At 37.8% G+C, this 18140-nt stretch overlaps 1 protein-coding gene across 1 annotated transcript in view; it reads right to left on the reverse strand.

Annotated features, from left to right (window-relative positions):
- The window catches only part of LOC143853388 (nucleotide pyrophosphatase/phosphodiesterase-like), a 31079-nt gene extending 14624 nt beyond the window's left edge, over positions 1-16455 (reverse strand). Inside the window, exons 1-9 of the mRNA XM_077363142.1 lie at positions 16029-16455; positions 15682-15769; positions 14232-14498; positions 12183-12291; positions 7357-7471; positions 3209-3341; positions 2320-2507; positions 1333-1519; positions 1185-1252 (exon numbers count right to left, since the gene is read on the reverse strand). Of these exons, the coding sequence (XP_077219257.1) occupies positions 1185-1252; positions 1333-1519; positions 2320-2507; positions 3209-3341; positions 7357-7471; positions 12183-12291; positions 14232-14498; positions 15682-15769; positions 16029-16330 (1457 nt within the window). The 5' untranslated portion in view covers positions 16331-16455. The remainder of the gene's footprint in view (positions 1-1184; positions 1253-1332; positions 1520-2319; positions 2508-3208; positions 3342-7356; positions 7472-12182; positions 12292-14231; positions 14499-15681; positions 15770-16028) is intronic.
- Between the last annotated feature and the right edge of the window lie 1685 nt (positions 16456-18140).

Raw genomic sequence — 18140 nt, forward strand, 5'->3', positions numbered from 1 at the left:
TATGCTAGGGACCATTGCAGAAGGCATTTCACCGGCTGGTTTTTGCATGATAAATTAAGTAATCACCTCATGAATGAGACAAAATCTGTTGAAAGTGAGCCTATGTGGATGCTCTCTCATGCAACAGCTGGCCCGCGAAATGCCTTCCACCATGGTCCCTAGCAAATCCCTTGTTACCATTTGGAGGAGATAATCTCTCACATCTTATTTTCACAAGGTGCCACCAGTGCCACCGGATGGCACCTTGCGAAAATTGAGAGATTAGAAAATGCCTAACACCTCTAATTGAAAATGGTCAAAGAACGCTAAAGCGAAGGGTGCAATTGCAAAAACCCAGCTGTATGGGCGCCCCATGGGATACACGTTACCCAACTGCATTTACAATGGCACTGAAATATACAAAATTAAAGAAATGATAAACATGGTTGGGTGACGTGGATCCAATGGGATGTCCTTGTGGGTGTGGTTTGGCAAGGTCTCCCTTAACTTAGCATAGGCCTTTTTTATTTTTACAATTTCAACTGTAGCTCTCAATGAGGAAGAACCAACAACAAAATTAAAATAGGGAGATGATAAATTCACGCCCCCTTTAGGATAATTCGCACCCAAGTTCACATTAAAGGGGTGCGGATTATTCTATATGGGGTACTAATTTATCATTTCCCTTAGAATAAAGAGTCTTTAAAGTAGATAGCACTCCTGCTTCTGTTCTTCTTTAGTTCTTTAATAATAATAATAATAATAATAATAATAGGGAATTGTTAGCGTCCATCGCAGAAGGTATTTCGCGGATAGTCTATTGACAGCGCAACCTAGTGAATGAAGACAAAATCTGTTGAAAACTGAGACTGTGGCTGTTGTCAGATGCAACAGACCATCCGCGAAATGCCTTCTGATGGACGGTAGCAAATCCATAATAATAATAATAATTTAGGAAATGATATTTCAATCCCTATCTCAGCATTTGCACTTTCCGTTGTCTGCCTTTTTTCTTTTTCTTTTTTAAAAGTGACTTTATTTTTCAGGAAAAGACAAAAAATGAATTATAAATACAGCCAAATACATGATAAGAAAAAAGGAGGGGTGGAAATGCTGGAAAAGGTGATTGAAATATCGTTTCCCTTATTATTATTTTATCATTCTTATTGTTATTAGAATAAAAATCTCAAGTTTAATCAAATTACCCAGTGAAAATCACCCATGGCGTTCGTGCTCGATCAACCGATCCCAAATCGTTGTTAATCCATTGATACTGAAAACATTATCATTCGTTATTAAAATAAAAATAAAATCTTAATTATTAAAATGTGATTAGAAAATAACTCGCATTACCTGTTCAGAATCACTAGTCCAAGGATGCTCAGTTGAAATTACAGTGAAGTGAACGCTTCCTTGCTCGATCGAATACCATGGTTTATCCTTATCAGACGTCGGCATCGGAAAATATGTCTCGTATGCAACCCCGCATTCTCCACCAGAGTCCGGAGTAAAATATACAGATCCCGAGTTTCCATAATCTCTGTTAATTAATTTGAAAAAAAAAAACTTCATCTCATTATAATTTACACTCGCTATGTAATTTTTTTTCTTTTATTATTAGAGGACAATGATAATAGTGTATACACTTTAGTGCATGATTGGCAACCAAGATTTTTTTTTTCTTTGGAAAATAATTTTTCCAAAGTTTTATAACCCCTTTTTAGGTAAAAGTTATTTCAGAAAGTTTTACCTTAAGTAACTTTTACCTGAGAAAATGCAATACAAACCTTCCAAAAATTATTTTCAATGATTTTTTTTTCACTAAGGGGCGGATTGGATACGCAGATTTTAGAATCTAGGTTTTTAGTTTGAAAACAGTGTAAAAGAGAGGTTCATGATCAAGCTGCTGTATGCTGTCCTGACAGCGTTTCTTGGATTTTAAGTGAGAAATTGAGGTTTTAAAAATCTCTCCTACATCCTGAGATTTCTAGAACCTGGAAATATGGGCGGATCTCCTACTCTCTTGCTGACGGAAAGAAAGGTGAGAAGTAAAAAACGAGTCAAAAAAGATGGCCGGTCCACTTCTTCTCGTCTCTTAGCTACAATTTTGAAGAAATCCCGGATTCTAAAATCCACGTATCCAAACGGCCCCTAAAAGATTTTCATTGTTGCAAAACATGGGCTAGAAGTTTAGGGTATATCTTGTTTATGAGAATTATAATAGCCTCCAATGGAGCTAAGAAGGCATATACACCGTATTTTTCGAATACGGTAATTTATCTTGTAGAATTGGCCTATAATTTTTGTTGTGCAAAAGAGATGAAGAAGAGTAAATGTTACCTCTCATGGTTTCCAATAGCAGTCATGTAAGAAATTTGGGAAGCGATTGGGGTAATGAGGTGAAGGAAGTAATCCCATTCAACCAAGAAGCCAGTGGCGTAGCTTATGTCTCCAATGTGGAATATTGAGTCCACATTGCCTGATGAAACTTCTTCAGACATGGCTTCTACTACTGACAGTGATCCTGGCTGCATGTCCCACAAACCAAATATTCAACACCCAATATATACCTCCTCATACATATTATATATAAGTGATATATTCACCCCCTTTTTTTTCTACTAGGGACAGCCCCTTCTATTGTATTTATGACAACTCTTTTATAGTAGAACGGGCTGTCCCAAGTGAAAAAGGGGCAAATATATGTATATGAGGAAAGCTAAACTCAGGGGCGCCCTTACAAAATTCAGATAAAAAAGCAGCCCCATTGGTTTCGCGCCACCAAAGTGCAATTAATGTTCTTTGACTTTTACACATATTATAAATAAACTTTCGTGACTTGCACCAATGGGGCCCCCCTTTCATCTGATTTTTGCAAGGTTGCTCTTGAGATTAGCATTCCTCTCTGTATATCATATCTATATTATATACATACCCACCATTGATATCGGCACGACCATTATTTTTTATTGTTTGACCAACTGTCAAAAGGCTATTATAATTCCCCAAAAGCTTTCAGCAGTTAATTAAAGAGTCTAAGAGAAGATAATTAAGTTCGTCCCACTATCAAAACGTTGTTATTCGCCCCCTTCATTTCCCTAGGCCAGCCCCCCATAGTGTATTGATGTCTACTCTTTTACACTAGACGGGGCTGTCCTAAATTTAAAAAATTGGCTAATATATCATGTCCCATTAGATATCTTAATCTTACAAATTAAGTAGGTCTCACCTGGATGAAGTGCTCAACAGATGGGTCACGTGGCGCCTTTCCCATGTCACCAAATGCTAGGAACCTTAGCTCATCTGATCCACCTCCAGGTGGGGTCCGGAAATTTATTTCTTCACTCCAACCAGCTGAATTGCTGCATGATGAAAACTTTCTTTTCTTTAACGTAACTCTTCTATCTAACTGAAGAAGAAAGAGAAATTGAGAGATTTTCAAACAAATGACTTATTTCCTATCGTTTTTTCTTTCTTTCCAAACTAACATTTACTTTTCAGTCAATAAGCCTCAAGCATTTTAAGTCAATCTCCTAACACCCATGCATCACCCACTCTTTAAGTTATATGCATGTCGATCAATGCACTAATCTTTATTTAACTAAAGTAAAATATGAGCTAAGTTAATTTTATACATGTAAGACTTCTATCTCTATCCTTTGGTGTAAGACTTCAATCAACATCTATTTTTTGTAAACTGTACAATAGCTTTCTAATAAAAAGTTAAGTGGGAAGAGATAAATGCGCCCCTATTCATTACTTGGGACACCCACCTGACTGCAGAGGGGCTGATGTACTTCACCAGGGAAGGATTCAACCGACTTGATTGCCACGTACACTGCAGCTGGGTGTCCGAAGTAATCAAAAGGGGCACATTTATCATTTCCCAAAGTTAATTGACTAAATCAATCATCTCATGCCTCAAGCTGGGGCGATTTCAATAGTCAAACATACTATAGAGGGGATTTGCTAGGCACTTTTGCAGAAACGGCAGTGTTGGGGTACCACGCAAAAGCAAAATAGTCCCACATATGGATGGGGATGGGTTATAAGGGAATGGGCATCCTCCTCCCTCTAACTGCTAACTTTTAGGGAGGAGTTCTACACGGTTAAGTTTCCTACAAATGTTATCATAGCTCAGAGCGCGGTAACCCCGGTTTGCCTCCGAGTGCGGGAATGACCCTCGGGGATGATCACGGAAACCCCGGAGTAGTATTTCATGGTCCTCACGTTGCCGCCGCGTGGATGGGCAAGATTGTCCACGTTGCTTCCGCATGGAGGGGGAGATTGTTGGGGTTCCACGCAAAAGCAAAATAGTCCCACATGTGGATGGGTTTCTGCAGCCGCTACAAATGGGTGAACCAGAAAAATTTGGGTAGAGCCGGATCTAAGTGTTGGCTAGGGAAGCGTCCTTTAGTAGGAGGAGTAGCTATGAACCCTATATGCCATCCCCATGGGGGTGGTGAAGGGAGGACCCCAATTGGTAGAAAAAACCCATAACCCCTTGGGGATATCCTACGCTTTGAAGAAGAAATAGAAAAAGGAATAAATATAGTGATATTTATATTCTTCGTTGCTGTAAATAATAAAGCAAATAGGATCAGAACTCATGGTGTGGTAACCTCGGTTTGCCTCCGAGGGCAAGATGTCCCTCGGGGGAGATCTTAGAAATCCCGATGTAGTATCTCGTGGTTCCCACATTGCCGCCGCGTGGAGGGGGAGATTGTTGGGGTTCCAAGCAAAAGCAAATAGTCTCACATCGGATAAGTGAAATGGATGGGGATGAGCTATACGGGAATGGACATCCTCCCTCTAATGGCTAGCTTTTAGGGGTGAGTTCTACCTCGGTTAGATTCCCTACAAATGGTATCATTATAGGGGGCCAAGAACCCACCGCCAATAACACTGCCAATCAACCACCGGCGAACACACAGAAATACCCAAGATCTTGCTCAACAAGATGGAGAAAAATATGCCAACAAGCCACAATCACCAAAAGAAAATCACAAGCAACCACAAAAAGACAAGAATATACTTGGTTCACCACAATGGGCTATTCCACGGACAAGGCAACAAAAAATCCACTATTTAGAACCAAAATAGTACAATATTACCTCCACCGGTAAAATCCACAGATGAAACACTTCTCTCCAACCTTCTATGCAACCCTAAAGCAACCCTCAAATCTCTACACCGAGTATAAGGAAAACTCTATTGGCAAACCCTCCAATATAATGCTTCTCTCGTATGAAGAAAACTCTTTGGAGAAGAAGAATAATGGAAGAAGAAGAAGAACACACCTTGATAAACACAAAGAGGAAAACGGCCTTCCCAGAGACCAAGCGAACACCCCTCCTTTTGCCAAGAGACCAAGAGAATACCCCTCCTTTTGCCCTAACCTTTCTTTTCAATCTTGAGTAGTAGAACCTTGCTTTTGCTTTACCACAAAAGCCCTCTTAGAGCCCCCAAGAGAAAACACCTCTTGCCTTACCCTATCTTTATCCTCAACAAGAACCTTGCTTTTGGACCACAAAAGCCCTCCTAGAGCCCCCCTAGAGAAAACCCCTCTTGCCTTGCTATAGCTTTCACCTACAGAAGAAGAACCTTGCTTTTGCTCCATCGCAAAAAATCCCTCCTAGGGCCCCCCAAGAGAAAACCATCTTGCCTTGCCTGAGCCTTTTCTACTCAAGAAGAAGAACTTGCTTTTGCTCCACCACAAAAGCCCTCTTAGGACCCACAAGAGAAAACCCTCTAGCCTTGCCCTAGCCTTTTCTCCTCTCCTCCCTATATTTTTCTTTCTTCTTCAAACCCTCTCTTTCATATACAATCCATATATATAGAGAGAAAAGCACATCCCACTTAAAAAGGCCAAGTGGGACCCACTCCAAGAATGAAATAGAACCGGTGATATTGTATCACCAACTCAACAGGTTGCAGCTAACTTTTGCAAGAAAAATAAGGTAATAGACTTATTTTCTAATACTTAATATGCTCTAATATTTTATATAAAAAAATGCCACTAGGAATAGAAAATATAGGAGCATCAACTGTACACAAGGTTTTAAATTTTGGTTTTGCTACCAAATTTGGACCCCACAGAAATCCTAAATTTCAATCCTAAAATTCAAAAAAACTTTGGTATTTCAGTTCAAAATTTCGGACCGAAATTCCGAAATTTCGCCAAATTTTGGTTTCGGTCTCCACTGAAATCCAAAATTTCGGACACCGCAATTTAAAACCATGACTGTACATGTGTGTGTGTGTGTGTATATATACAACCCAACGCCCCTTAGAGTCAGAGCATTTGGATGGTCAACATTTTAGAGTCGACATCAGACCGTCGACCATCTTCGTCGGTGTTACTTCTTCATTGTTGATCATTGTGCCCTCTGTATCATAGCAGGAAAGAGTGTGTCCCACTTACTAATCCATTGCAGGTATGCTAGAGAGATCTGGAGTAAGATCCTGAATCTATTTGGGATATTTTGGGTTTTTCCATCTCAGATGTCAAATCTTCTAGATCGTTGGTCTTATGCTCCCTCGCCCTCAAGGGAAAACATTATGGAATTTGGCATTGATGGCTTCCATCTGAGTCTTATGGAAAGAGAGAAATGCTCACACGTTTAAGAATGTTGTGAAAAGTTCCACCGTCTCTTTCTCAATGATCATCTCTTTAGTCATTGCATGGGCTAAAGTTCTTTTTTATTTCTTCCTTTACTCGGCATCAGAAATAAGATGATGTTGGAAGGAGATCTGCAATTGCAGGGAAGGAGAAAAGTCGGTCGTTCCTAGACGGGCCCCACCTACCCACAGGTGGTTGAAGCTGAATTTTGATGGCTCCAGCTTGGGTAATCTGGGGCCCTCAGACATAGGAGGTGTTCTTAGAGATGAGAAAAGTTCCACAAAGTGGGCCTTCTTTGGGCCGATAGGAACTGCGGACTCTAATGAAGTGGAAGTGAGGACTATGCTCCAGGGCATTAGGCGGTTGTCGGAAAGAGAAATAGATAACCTTATGGTGGAAGGTGACTCTCTTATTGTCATCGGATGGTTGAAAGGCCAATCTCATCACCCTTGGAGATTTACTGAGTTCTTTGATGAGATTTTGGATCAGGTCGAGGGTCATTCGGATTGCTACCATCATGTTAGGAGGTCGGCTAATTGTGAAGTGGTTCGCCTAGTATGTGAAGGAGTGACTAGAGTGGAGATTGAATTCTTCAATTATCTTCCTCCCTGAGAACTGCATGTTTGTTACTCTGTTCGTTGTTTCTGTACTCATTAGGCCAGTTACTGCCTTGGTCATGAGCGCTTTTTCCCTTTAATCAAATCTCACCATTTCAAAAAAATAGTATGTATATTTCATGTTAAATGTATACAGACCTTCCATATTTATAGGAGTAGGTGGTAGAAGGCTGGAGCCCTGTCATCACAGCTGAATGAATGTAGCCTGGATCATGCCACCCAAAATCCTTTGCTGGACTTGGTAAACCAGAATCTGATAATTTTCAAAACGAAACGCATAATTAAAACCTAAATAATAAAATAAAATTGATAAAAACACTTATATACCACCTTTAATTATTAAACATTTCTTTGGACTTTGAAACTATAAGGTACTGTAGAATTCTCATAGAAACTATACGGCACAATAAAGAATTACAAATTATATTTAAACACTCCCTCTTAATTTACAATTCTCGTTATTTTCATAAGTAACCACCTTGGTAAAAATATCCGTAAGTTTTTCATTGGTGTTGACAAGGTTTATCGTAAATTTCCCTTTCTCAACTAACTCTCTCATAAAGCCATGTTGAATCAGTATGATTTATACATATTCGAGTAAAACTGGTGCAAGACATTCATTGAAGTCTATAATTGGTTGTTGTAACTTGTAAGTAGTCTTTTAAAGAAAATACTAGGGCCTGCTATTTGATGGAGGCCAAAACATATGTGACAAGTAGCTATTAAAAAATAGGATAATTGACAGAAAATGTGGCCATGATACTTAGGGCTGCAACTCGAGCCGGGTAAAACCCGACCCGCATCGACCCGACCCGAAAATAGCCTGGGTCTGGTTCAGGTTTCATGGGTTTCGGGTCGAGCCGGGTTCAGCATTCAAAAGCCCGCATGAATCTCGGGTCGAGCCGGGTTTGAAGGGGCCCGACCCGACCCGACCCGAGTTACATAAGTTATAGTATGTATATTTTTCTCTATTGTTAGTTAAAAGTTAAAGGGATAATTACATTTACACCCCCTCTAGTTTCTGACACATCCACTTCCACCCCTATAGTTTAAAACGTGACAAATACACCCTTGTAGTTTCAATTTGTTTAAGGTAGGCCCCCTCAGCGGAAGGTTCGTCCATAGATTGAAGGGTTAGGATGATCCAATGGAGCTGATTTTTTGGGCACACCCTAACTATGTCAGGACCCATCAAATGAACGCTTTGGATCATCCAAACAATGTGGGCCCACATTATTTGGGTGATTTTTTGGTAGTGTTTGGATTCGGGTAGGGGCCCACATTATTTGGATGATCCAAAGCGTTCATTTGATGGGTCCTGACATAGATATGGTGTGCCCAAAAAATAGCTCCATCGGATCATCCTAACCCTTCAATCTATGGACGAACCTTCAGCTGAGGGGGCAAACCTTAAACAAATTGAAACTACAGGGGTGTATATGTCACGTTTTAAACTATAGGGGTGGAAGTGGATGTGTCAGAAACTAGAGGGGGTGTAAATGTAATTATCCCAAAGTTAAAAGTGAAAACCCACGCACCCACTGTTACTCTATGTGAGTGTAATTTCTGCTTCTATGAGTTGAGTTGATTCAAGTGTTTGATTCAACATTGTTTGATTGTAATTACAACATTGTTTGATTACAGCATTGTTTGATTAAAGTGTGATGTGAGTGTAATTACATCATTGTTTGATTCAAGTGTAATGTGAGTGTAATTTCTGCTTCTATGAGTTGAGTTGCCTTGCCAGACAAGAATTTTCCTTAAAAATTTGCGTCAACGTGAAAAAACCCGACCCGACCCGAACCGACCCGAGATTTATCATGGGTAGGGCCGGGTTTGGGAATCATGGGTTTTCCGAAAAAAAACCAGACCCGACCCGACCCGAGATATTTCTCGGGTAGGGTTGGGTTCTCCAAAACCCGACCCGCCCGACCCGAGTTGCAGCCCTAATGATACTAAATTTGTTGGAGAAAACGAAATATTAAAGGGGCTATTAGAAAATCAGGTAATTGAAAGAAAATATGGCTCTAATACCAAAGTTGTGGAAGCACAATAAAGATTGATGGGCCAAATGAAAGATAATCTACTACAAGAGAAAGGTAATTGTTGAGGTCTTTTTTATACTACCAGCGCTTTTATATGTACCTAGATGATAAGATGGCTTGTGGGTAGGACATGGGTTTTGATCTTTATTTTGAGTAGTAGTCAACCTCTAAAGATGCACACATGTTTGCGTGTGCATCTAGAATTCTTCTACTGCCATTCTTTCTTGGACAAGTGGTAGATGTAGAGCCATGTCTTTTTAAGGTGCCCATGGTTGTGTTTTGTTAGCATTTTTAGTGTAGACACAATCAATCAAATAGCGAGGATCATTGATTGTTGTGACTATTTCCAAACAAAGGTTGTTTAAGATTGCACCATTAATTGTGTGCCGCCTCAGTAGAGGATTCCTACCTTTCTTAGAAATGAATCAACTGTTTGTTTGTGGATGAGATATATATGAGAATAATGGGTTTCCTAGGATCTTGCCTATCCTTTGTTTGGGTGCTGTTGAACAAATGAATGACCATTCCATTCCTACACTGTGAATGCGAGATCTGTATCAAGACTAAGGGCCTATTTGATTGCAGGATAACTTCTCATGAAAAATGACCAAAAATACCCATATCTCATTAAAAATAACTAAAATGTCCATATACAAAGTTTATGTATCTACATAAAGTTTGAGAAAAAATAGAAAACATGAGTACTTTTTTAAAAATTATAAAAAAGAAAATCCTAAGAGAATTCTTATTACATAGAAAATGATAAAAATATTCATATTTCATATATATATAATTACCAAAGTACCTTACCTCATAGCAAATGACCAAAATACCCATACCTCATAGGGATTAGGGGTATTTTGATCATTTTTATGAGATAAGGGTACTTTCATAATTTTCTATGTTTTGGTCATTTTCATAGAACATGCATTTCGGTAATTTTCAATTACGTATGGGCATTTTGATTATTTTCTTTGAGGTAAGCGTAGTTTGGTCAATTTTTTATGAGATGGGTAGCTAGCTCCTACTGTGGTGAGTGACATGGAATTGGGCACCTTTGCCGTTGGGTTCTTGCAAGAATGCCCTTCACTTTATCATAGAGCATAGATAATTTATTCCTTGATAGTACATCACGGAACAAATAGTAGATAAAAAATAATTCCAGGATAGAAAACAAAGTCGACAAACACAGAATAAAACTAATATATGAAAAGCTATCCCACGACAATAGGCAATTCGGGTCAAGATCTTATTCAAGATTAGATTATCATGGCGGAATGTTCGAGTAGAATCTTAGACAAGGGAAGAATCTCTTGTACAATTTGCGGATGTCACTCTAAGTTTTAGCAAGGCAGGGGAGGATCTCATTATACAGCTAAAGTGCGTCCTGCGTTGCTATGAAGTAGTAGTGACCGGCCAGAGGATTAACTTAGCAAATCCAAGTTGTATGGTAATTACGTGGCAAAAGAAGGCTTCGGATCCGATAGTTGATAGAAGGCTTTCCAACTGGAAGAGGAATCTACTGTCTCTTGGAGGGAGGATCACACTCATAAAAGCGGTCCTTGCAGCATCCCTATCTACTACTTATCTCTTCTAAGATGTCCCATTAGCGTGATTGAAAGGATTGAGCATATCCAAAGAATTTGTTTTTGAGAGGGACATTTTAAAAAAAGAAGTTGCATTTGGTTAGGTGGGAGAAAGTTTGTAAGCCAATCAAAGAAGGTGGCCTTGGGATCCTCTCTTTAAGAAATGTTAACAGAGCTTTGCTTGGTAATTGGCTTTGGAGATTTGGAGAATAAATGTATAATCTTGGCCAAAGATAATTGAGAGCAAGAACAGATGTTATCCGGGTTATTTGGTCTCTATGGACAAGTATGGTCCTAAAGCCTTAACCATCTGGAGAGATATCTTGAGACAATCGTTTAAGTTTCAAGAAAGAATAAGGTTCAGAGTTTACAGTGGAGATAGAGTGAAGTTTTGGCAGGATATATGGTGTTCTCAAGATCCTTTTAAAGATTTGTTCCTAGATCTACTCAGAGTATCATCGAACACTAAAACATTTGTCGAAGACGTTTTGAGACAGTTGGAGATAGGGTTACATGGAAGGTTGAATTCAATCGAAATTTTTTTGATTGGGAAGTGGATAGGATGGCATCCCTTATTCACTTATTGGAATCTCACTACATCAGGAATTCAGGAAAGGACAAAAGGAATTCAGGAAAGGACAAAAGGGTTTGGATCTTAAATGTCTCTGGTATTTTGTTTGTCAAATCATTCTATCTCCTTTTGACTTCCTCCTCCCCTCCATCGCGGCTCTCCAAAGTTTGGAGCATCCCAGCCCCCACCCCACCCCTAGAGTTAGAGCTTTCGGATGGTTGGCTTTTCAGAGTAGGCTTCAGCCCATAGATAATCTCCGCAAATGTAGATTCCTTATCATCGACCACTATGCCCTCTGTATGGGAGCGGGAGAGTCAGTGCCCCCACATGCTTATTCATTGCAGGTATGCTCAAGAGATATGGACTAGGATCTTGACCCTATTTGAGATTTCATGGGTCTTCCCTAACCACCTCATGATAATAATACAATGAGGCAGACCACTATTACATAGTGGTTCCTAACACGTGATAAATCAAATCGTTCACATAGATGGGCCCACCTTTGGTCTTTGTCAAATTAAAGAGGATGATGATCATATGATCCTAACCATCTAATCAATAGTTACAAGACTTATTAAAGAGGATGATGATAATGTGATTTTTGGGCCGTTCGATCCCATGGCCCTCAATGGATATACCAAAGGTGGGGCCTACTAATATATTACAACGAGTTCGATCCCTACTCTAGCATCCTTCATCTACAGTTAAACATGAAAAACCAAATAGATAAAATATAGATCAAGTGTAGAAAGGAGAACTTACCACACATATCCTTTTGGGTAAATGTAGAAACCTGGGAAGTCTCAGATTTTCCATCCCCGTATTGAATTTGCTGAGGCGTTGCATCTCCACTAACCCAAGTTAATCTCATCTGCAATAATTCTATCAAACTGTGAAAATCTTTTAAAATGAAGAAACTACAAGCTATAGTCTATGTCCTGTTGGAGCTGTTTGGCGGATAAGAACCCAGAATGAACCTAATTCATGTATTCCACAGTCACATGTTGTTTGGTTGGGCTAGGAAACGATAATTGGGGATTTGACATATCCTTTTCTTGCTAGAAGGGTAGGATGGTGTATTTGGGTTGATGGGATCAGACTCTGGAATCAGTATTCTATTCCAATTAGAGGTGCAACTCAGTCGATTTTTGGAAATTTGAGTTGCTTTTACTATAGAATCGAATCGGGTTCTGGTTTATTCCAATTCTTTTTTTAGCAAAGGCTCAACCTGACCTGATCCAAGTTGCACCCCTTATTTTTTCGGCATTGGGTTCAAAAAATGAATGGAATAAGTGGGGAAGAATTGAAACCAGGGTGGAATAGATGGGGAGAATGCTGGAATCTTTTTCTCGTCCAAGAGGTGGTATCTTTTTCCACCCCTTCAGGACTTAGATTTTAGTGGATATTTTTCATTCCATTTTTAGGGGAATTGGAATAGGATGCCTATTCTGATTCTTGATTGTAGCAATCCAAAGTGCACCCTATGGGTGCATCTGAATTGTCGGAATCAGGCACAAGAATCGGGATTTGACTCCAATTATGCCTGATTCCAATGTTTGGTTAAAAAAAAATGGAATCAATGTGGTGGAATTGACATGCATGGGGGCGGAATTAGAGGGATAAATGCTGAAATGTGTTTCCCGTTCCAATATGTGGTATTCTGATTCTTCCCCAATCTGAATGGAAACTTTATTATATTTTTTTATTTAGATTTTTTCTCATTCTGTTTAAGGGAGAAAGAGAATATTATGTTGACTCTGATTCCTAATTCTGGTAACCCAAACACGGCTTAAATGGTAAGGGATTCAAGGTTAATAGATTAGTTGATTGACGTGCACATTTTTCCCAACATTAATTCTCTTATCCCCATTTGTTTTCAATGAATTTGATTCCAATCCTATTTATTGCCGTTTTTTTCAGGATAATTAGGATTTGAGGATGAGTAGGTTTTAGAGGTGAATTTCACTCCCAAATTTGTATCCGCGCACCAAACACCGTTATTAAGATGGGAAATGATATCACCACAACCATTCTTTAATAATTGCACAGGCACAGCTTGTCTTTTCCATTTTAATTTGCTTGTAAGAACTTTTTGGGAACTGTAATAACCCTAGACAGCTCTTTAAAAAATAAACGACAAGATGGATTTGTGCAATTATAAAAAGATGGTTGAGCTGATATCATTTCCCCTAGTTCACACATGTTCATACGAACAGATGTGTGTATAATGTTCACATGCTCAGACATACGTAATTTTATATGTTGCCCGGCTGTCAAGTTCCTTGACGTTTCCAAACTTAGGGAATTACCCTTTAGCAATGAAAGGTTGCTTAGTATGCAAGACCACACAATATGGAAACTCTAAATCATGGAATCAAATCCCAATCATGGAGATACCCTTGATTTGCACTAACTTTAGAAATTCTAAAGTTAGAAAACTTCCAGCAATGCCGACCTTGATATTTGATCCAACGGAAGCCCACCTTTTAAGAAGCTGCTGTTGGATCAAATATCAAGGGCGGCACCACCCACACGGGATTTGACAGTCGGGCACCATATAATTTCTCTACTAATTACATGTATCTATGTTTGATTTAGGGTGTATTGGTTTACGGTGTAACTTTGGTCCATTTTTTGGGAATCCGGATTGAGCTTTTACCATAAAATCGGGCCTTTTACCATAAAATGGGTCTGGATCAGGTTGATTCTCATTCATATTTTAGCAAAAGATCAACAAGACCCAACCTAAATTGCATCCTTATTTGGTTATTTGCTAACTTAAATTTAAATTTTTAAGTAGATTCAAATTACCGATTCTCCGCTGGAATCTACACTGGAGAGATGGCCATACAACGGCATTTGAGGATTCGCAAAAGTAATCGGGTCCGATCGATTAAGTAGACATGGGGTATCGAACCCACCCGCGAAGAACACAAACTCTATGTCTGTTCTGATGTTAATAACATGGAATGTTAAAGAGGCACTGCATGTTCTCACAAGACATACTCCTTTTGCTTGTTTCTTGCATTCATGCTTCTTGCAACCTAGATAATCAGGGTCTGTACTCAGGAATTGAGCCTGCATTCCATAACAACTTCAAACTTCATTAAAATGAATAATATGTTCTTTCTTTTTTTTGTCTAGTTTCTATTTGTTATTTTTTGGGCTATTTTTTTCCCAATTTTGGTTCATAAATACACATAACACCAATCGTAAAGTAAGTTTATGAATGAGAAAAATGAGTTCATGAAGTACTTTGCTGTATAAACTAATTCAACTTAAACTAATTTTTTTTGTTAATAACTTTATCTTATTGCAACTTGTATTTTCACTCTATTGTTTTCCTTTATTATTTCTTTTGGATTTTTCTAATTTTTCTTTTTTATAAAAATTCTTATAATACGAATCATAAGAAAAATTATTGATTAACAAGGAATTCATGAAGTACTTTTTTTATCTACTAATTCGACTAAAACAATTTTTTGTTAATAACTCTACCTTATTGCAACTCGAATTTTTGCTCATTTTCCTTCTCTGTCTTCTTTCTTTATTTTTTCTTTTGTATTTTCCTATATTCCTTTTTTTTTATAAAAAAAATTTAATATATTACAAATCTCAAAGAAAATTTATGAAGAAGAAAAAAGAGTTCATGAAGTACATATTTTTATATACTAATTCAACTAAAACCAATTTTTTGTTAATGACTATCTTATTGTAAGTGTTAATTCTGCTCATTTTCCTTCTCCATGACTTTTTTCTTCTCTTTTTCTATTTTTAATAAAAAATCATATAATATCCATCATAAAAAAAAATTTATGAATAAGAAAATTAATGGATTTCATTAAGTACCTGTTTTTATATACTAATTCAATGAAAACCATTTTCCTGTTAATAATTTTAATTCATTGAAATTGCTATTTTTGCTCATATATATACTCTCTTTTTTTCTTTTTCTTTTTTGGGTCTTTTTCTATTGTTTCTTCTTTATTAAGATATTCACATAACACCTCTTCACAAAGAAAATTTCCGAAGCTACATCTACTAATTCAACTAATACCAATTTTTTCTTAATATCAACTTGCATTTGTGCTCATTTTCCTCCTTGTATCTCTATTTTTTATCATTAATAAAATCTATGAAGAAGAAAAAACATTACACGAATTACTCATTTTAATCTACCAATCCAACTAAAATTATTTTTTTATTGTTCCTTAACATTTAATTTTCCTTCTTTTTATGAGATTTTCATCCTATCTATTACCTTGACCGGATAATGACAGAGAAGAGGAAGGCTGCTAAGATCCCCAGTCTCCTTATAAAGCAAATCATTAGCAGGACAATCAGATATACTGTCAATGCAAAAAATATAAGAAAAGTCAGTAAATCAATATAAAATTATAATATATATTAAAAAATGGGAAATGAGATCTGCATAACCATGTTTTGATATTTGCACTAACTCATCTGGTCCTTTATCATTTGAAGAGACGTCAAAGGTTATTACAGATTTACAGTTCCCAAAAAGCCAATACTTGTAAAAGAAAAGACAAGCTGGGTTTGTCCAAATGGGTTTTTTTTTTTTCTACTTTCATTTCTTTTGTCACTTACTCGGAATTAGAAGGTGAGATCATGGCAACCCAATCCGAATCAGCAGGAACAAGAACACCACTAACCGTAATTTCGACATTTTCTTCGTCCGAAAGTGGCGAATTAGAACTGATATTAACTTCAAGATAAGGATTTAGATCAGGACATTGAATCAAAGATCTTCTGTTTATGATCCGAAACTGCGAAATCGCTGTATATTTATCGAATTCAGACGTGGAATTGAGAATTCGAAACGAAGAACACGAAGAAAAGAAAAGAACCCAAGAAAGAAAAAAAGATATTGAGAGAAAATTGGAAGTCATGATGTGAAATTAACTTTGGAGAAGGGTGTTCTAAGGATCTTAATAAGAATTTCAAATATTTTTTTTTTTTTGTTTTTCTTTTGTTGGGTTTTTGTGATTCGGTCTGGATCCGTTATTGATGCCAGTAGGCGGTTATTACTTAGTTTGGATTTCGTTTATTTGCTGTCAGCGGAAATATTAAAGGAAAGAGTTTTAACAAGGAGGATTTGGTGGATTCTAATGTTTGTAATTATCGGAAAGAAAGATCATAGGCACCAATATCTTGATAAAATAGGCACCAATATAAAATTTATATACTTTAATAAGGGGATTTTTGCTAGTAATTCTATGAGAATACTGATTTAGTCAAAAAGTTAAGTTATGTTCTTTAACTTCCTGCACTTTTTTTCATTACGTATGCTGGCGAGACCGCCAGTAAGACCTAAGTAGGGGACTGAACAAATGGGTTCACAGCACAACAACATAATTGATGTAAGCCAGCCATTATGTTTAGGAAAAGGCGACTGATATCCCCCTAAACGGATAAAATCCCCACCCTTAACTGTCTCTATGAGAATGGTTCTCTGCCTGAGGATAAATTCACCTCCTTTAATTGCACATTCTCATTGTTCCATTGTCCGGTTGGTCTTACTCAGTTGTCACGATGTCAATTTCATGATGGAGAAATAAAAAAATAAATTATCGAAGAATGGAGTTCTCCAAACTCAAGCTGTTATGCCCGATCCTACAAATCACCAGCTAAGGAGGCTAAAATTGGATTCTTTTTTGGAAGGAAGCAGAGCGAGTCCGCATGTGTCTCTTTCGCCTGCACTCCAAAATGTGAAAATTATAAGTGTTCAAGAAGAACGTAGTTTTTTAAGACACATTTGCAACAAATCCCTGGGGGGGGGGGGGGGTGTTAATGGATCTACTTTGGATGGGATTCACCTGTTTTGGTCGCGATCCATTTGGATCCTTTTCGAATTGCCTTTTGGATCTTACGTTTTGAGTCTGGGTCACATTCCATTTGGATCCCTTATTGGTTGGATCCTTTAGGTGCTTTTTGGATCATACTTTTTGAGTTTAGGTCACGATCCATTTCGAATTGGCCTATCCATAGAGAGTGCCCTAGGTACTACTTACTTTGTGCAAAGTTAGGATCATCATATGGTACAACTTTTTGGGAAATGATATTTACGCCCCTTTTGATCACCAGGACACCCAGCGCTAGTGTACGTTGCAATTAAATCCACTTGATTTTTCTGACATCAAGTACATTAGCCCCCCTTTTGTCATTGATACACTGACACAGGGTGTCCTTGGTGATCAAAAGGGGGGTAAATATCACTTCCCAACTTTTTGGAGCACAGTGATCTATGCTGGCCCAACCAATGAATAGTTTAGTGCTAATATTTTAATATAATTTTTTTTTTTTTTTTTTTTTTTTTGAAAAAAGAGTCATCTTATTTACAGTTTTACTGCTCAATTTTTAAAAAGTGAGTTTGTTCTCTTTAACCCTAATACCGATCTCCATTTATAGCTGCATACACTACAATACTAAAAAAAAGGGGGAATCCATGAAGGAGAAAGAACTCGAGAAGTGCATGAAAATGGATGAATAAAAACAACAAGAAAATATACCAAGCCAAAATCGAGAAATCCGACAATGAGAAAACAATGGGAGGAAAAATGGATTTAATTCAATTTTGAAAAATTAAGCGAAGAGGTAAGGGACTCAGGGAGAATGATCCCAAAAGCAAGGATCAAACTCGAGCCGCAAAATCAAAGCAAAACTCAAGCTGGGAGTCTAACCACACCAATGGGGTACTCT

This window comes from Tasmannia lanceolata, unplaced genomic scaffold (assembly GCF_043159265.1).
Source record: "Tasmannia lanceolata isolate RefF3 unplaced genomic scaffold, GAP_Taslan_0.1 ptg000019l, whole genome shotgun sequence".
NCBI lineage: Eukaryota > Viridiplantae > Streptophyta > Magnoliopsida > Canellales > Winteraceae > Tasmannia > Tasmannia lanceolata.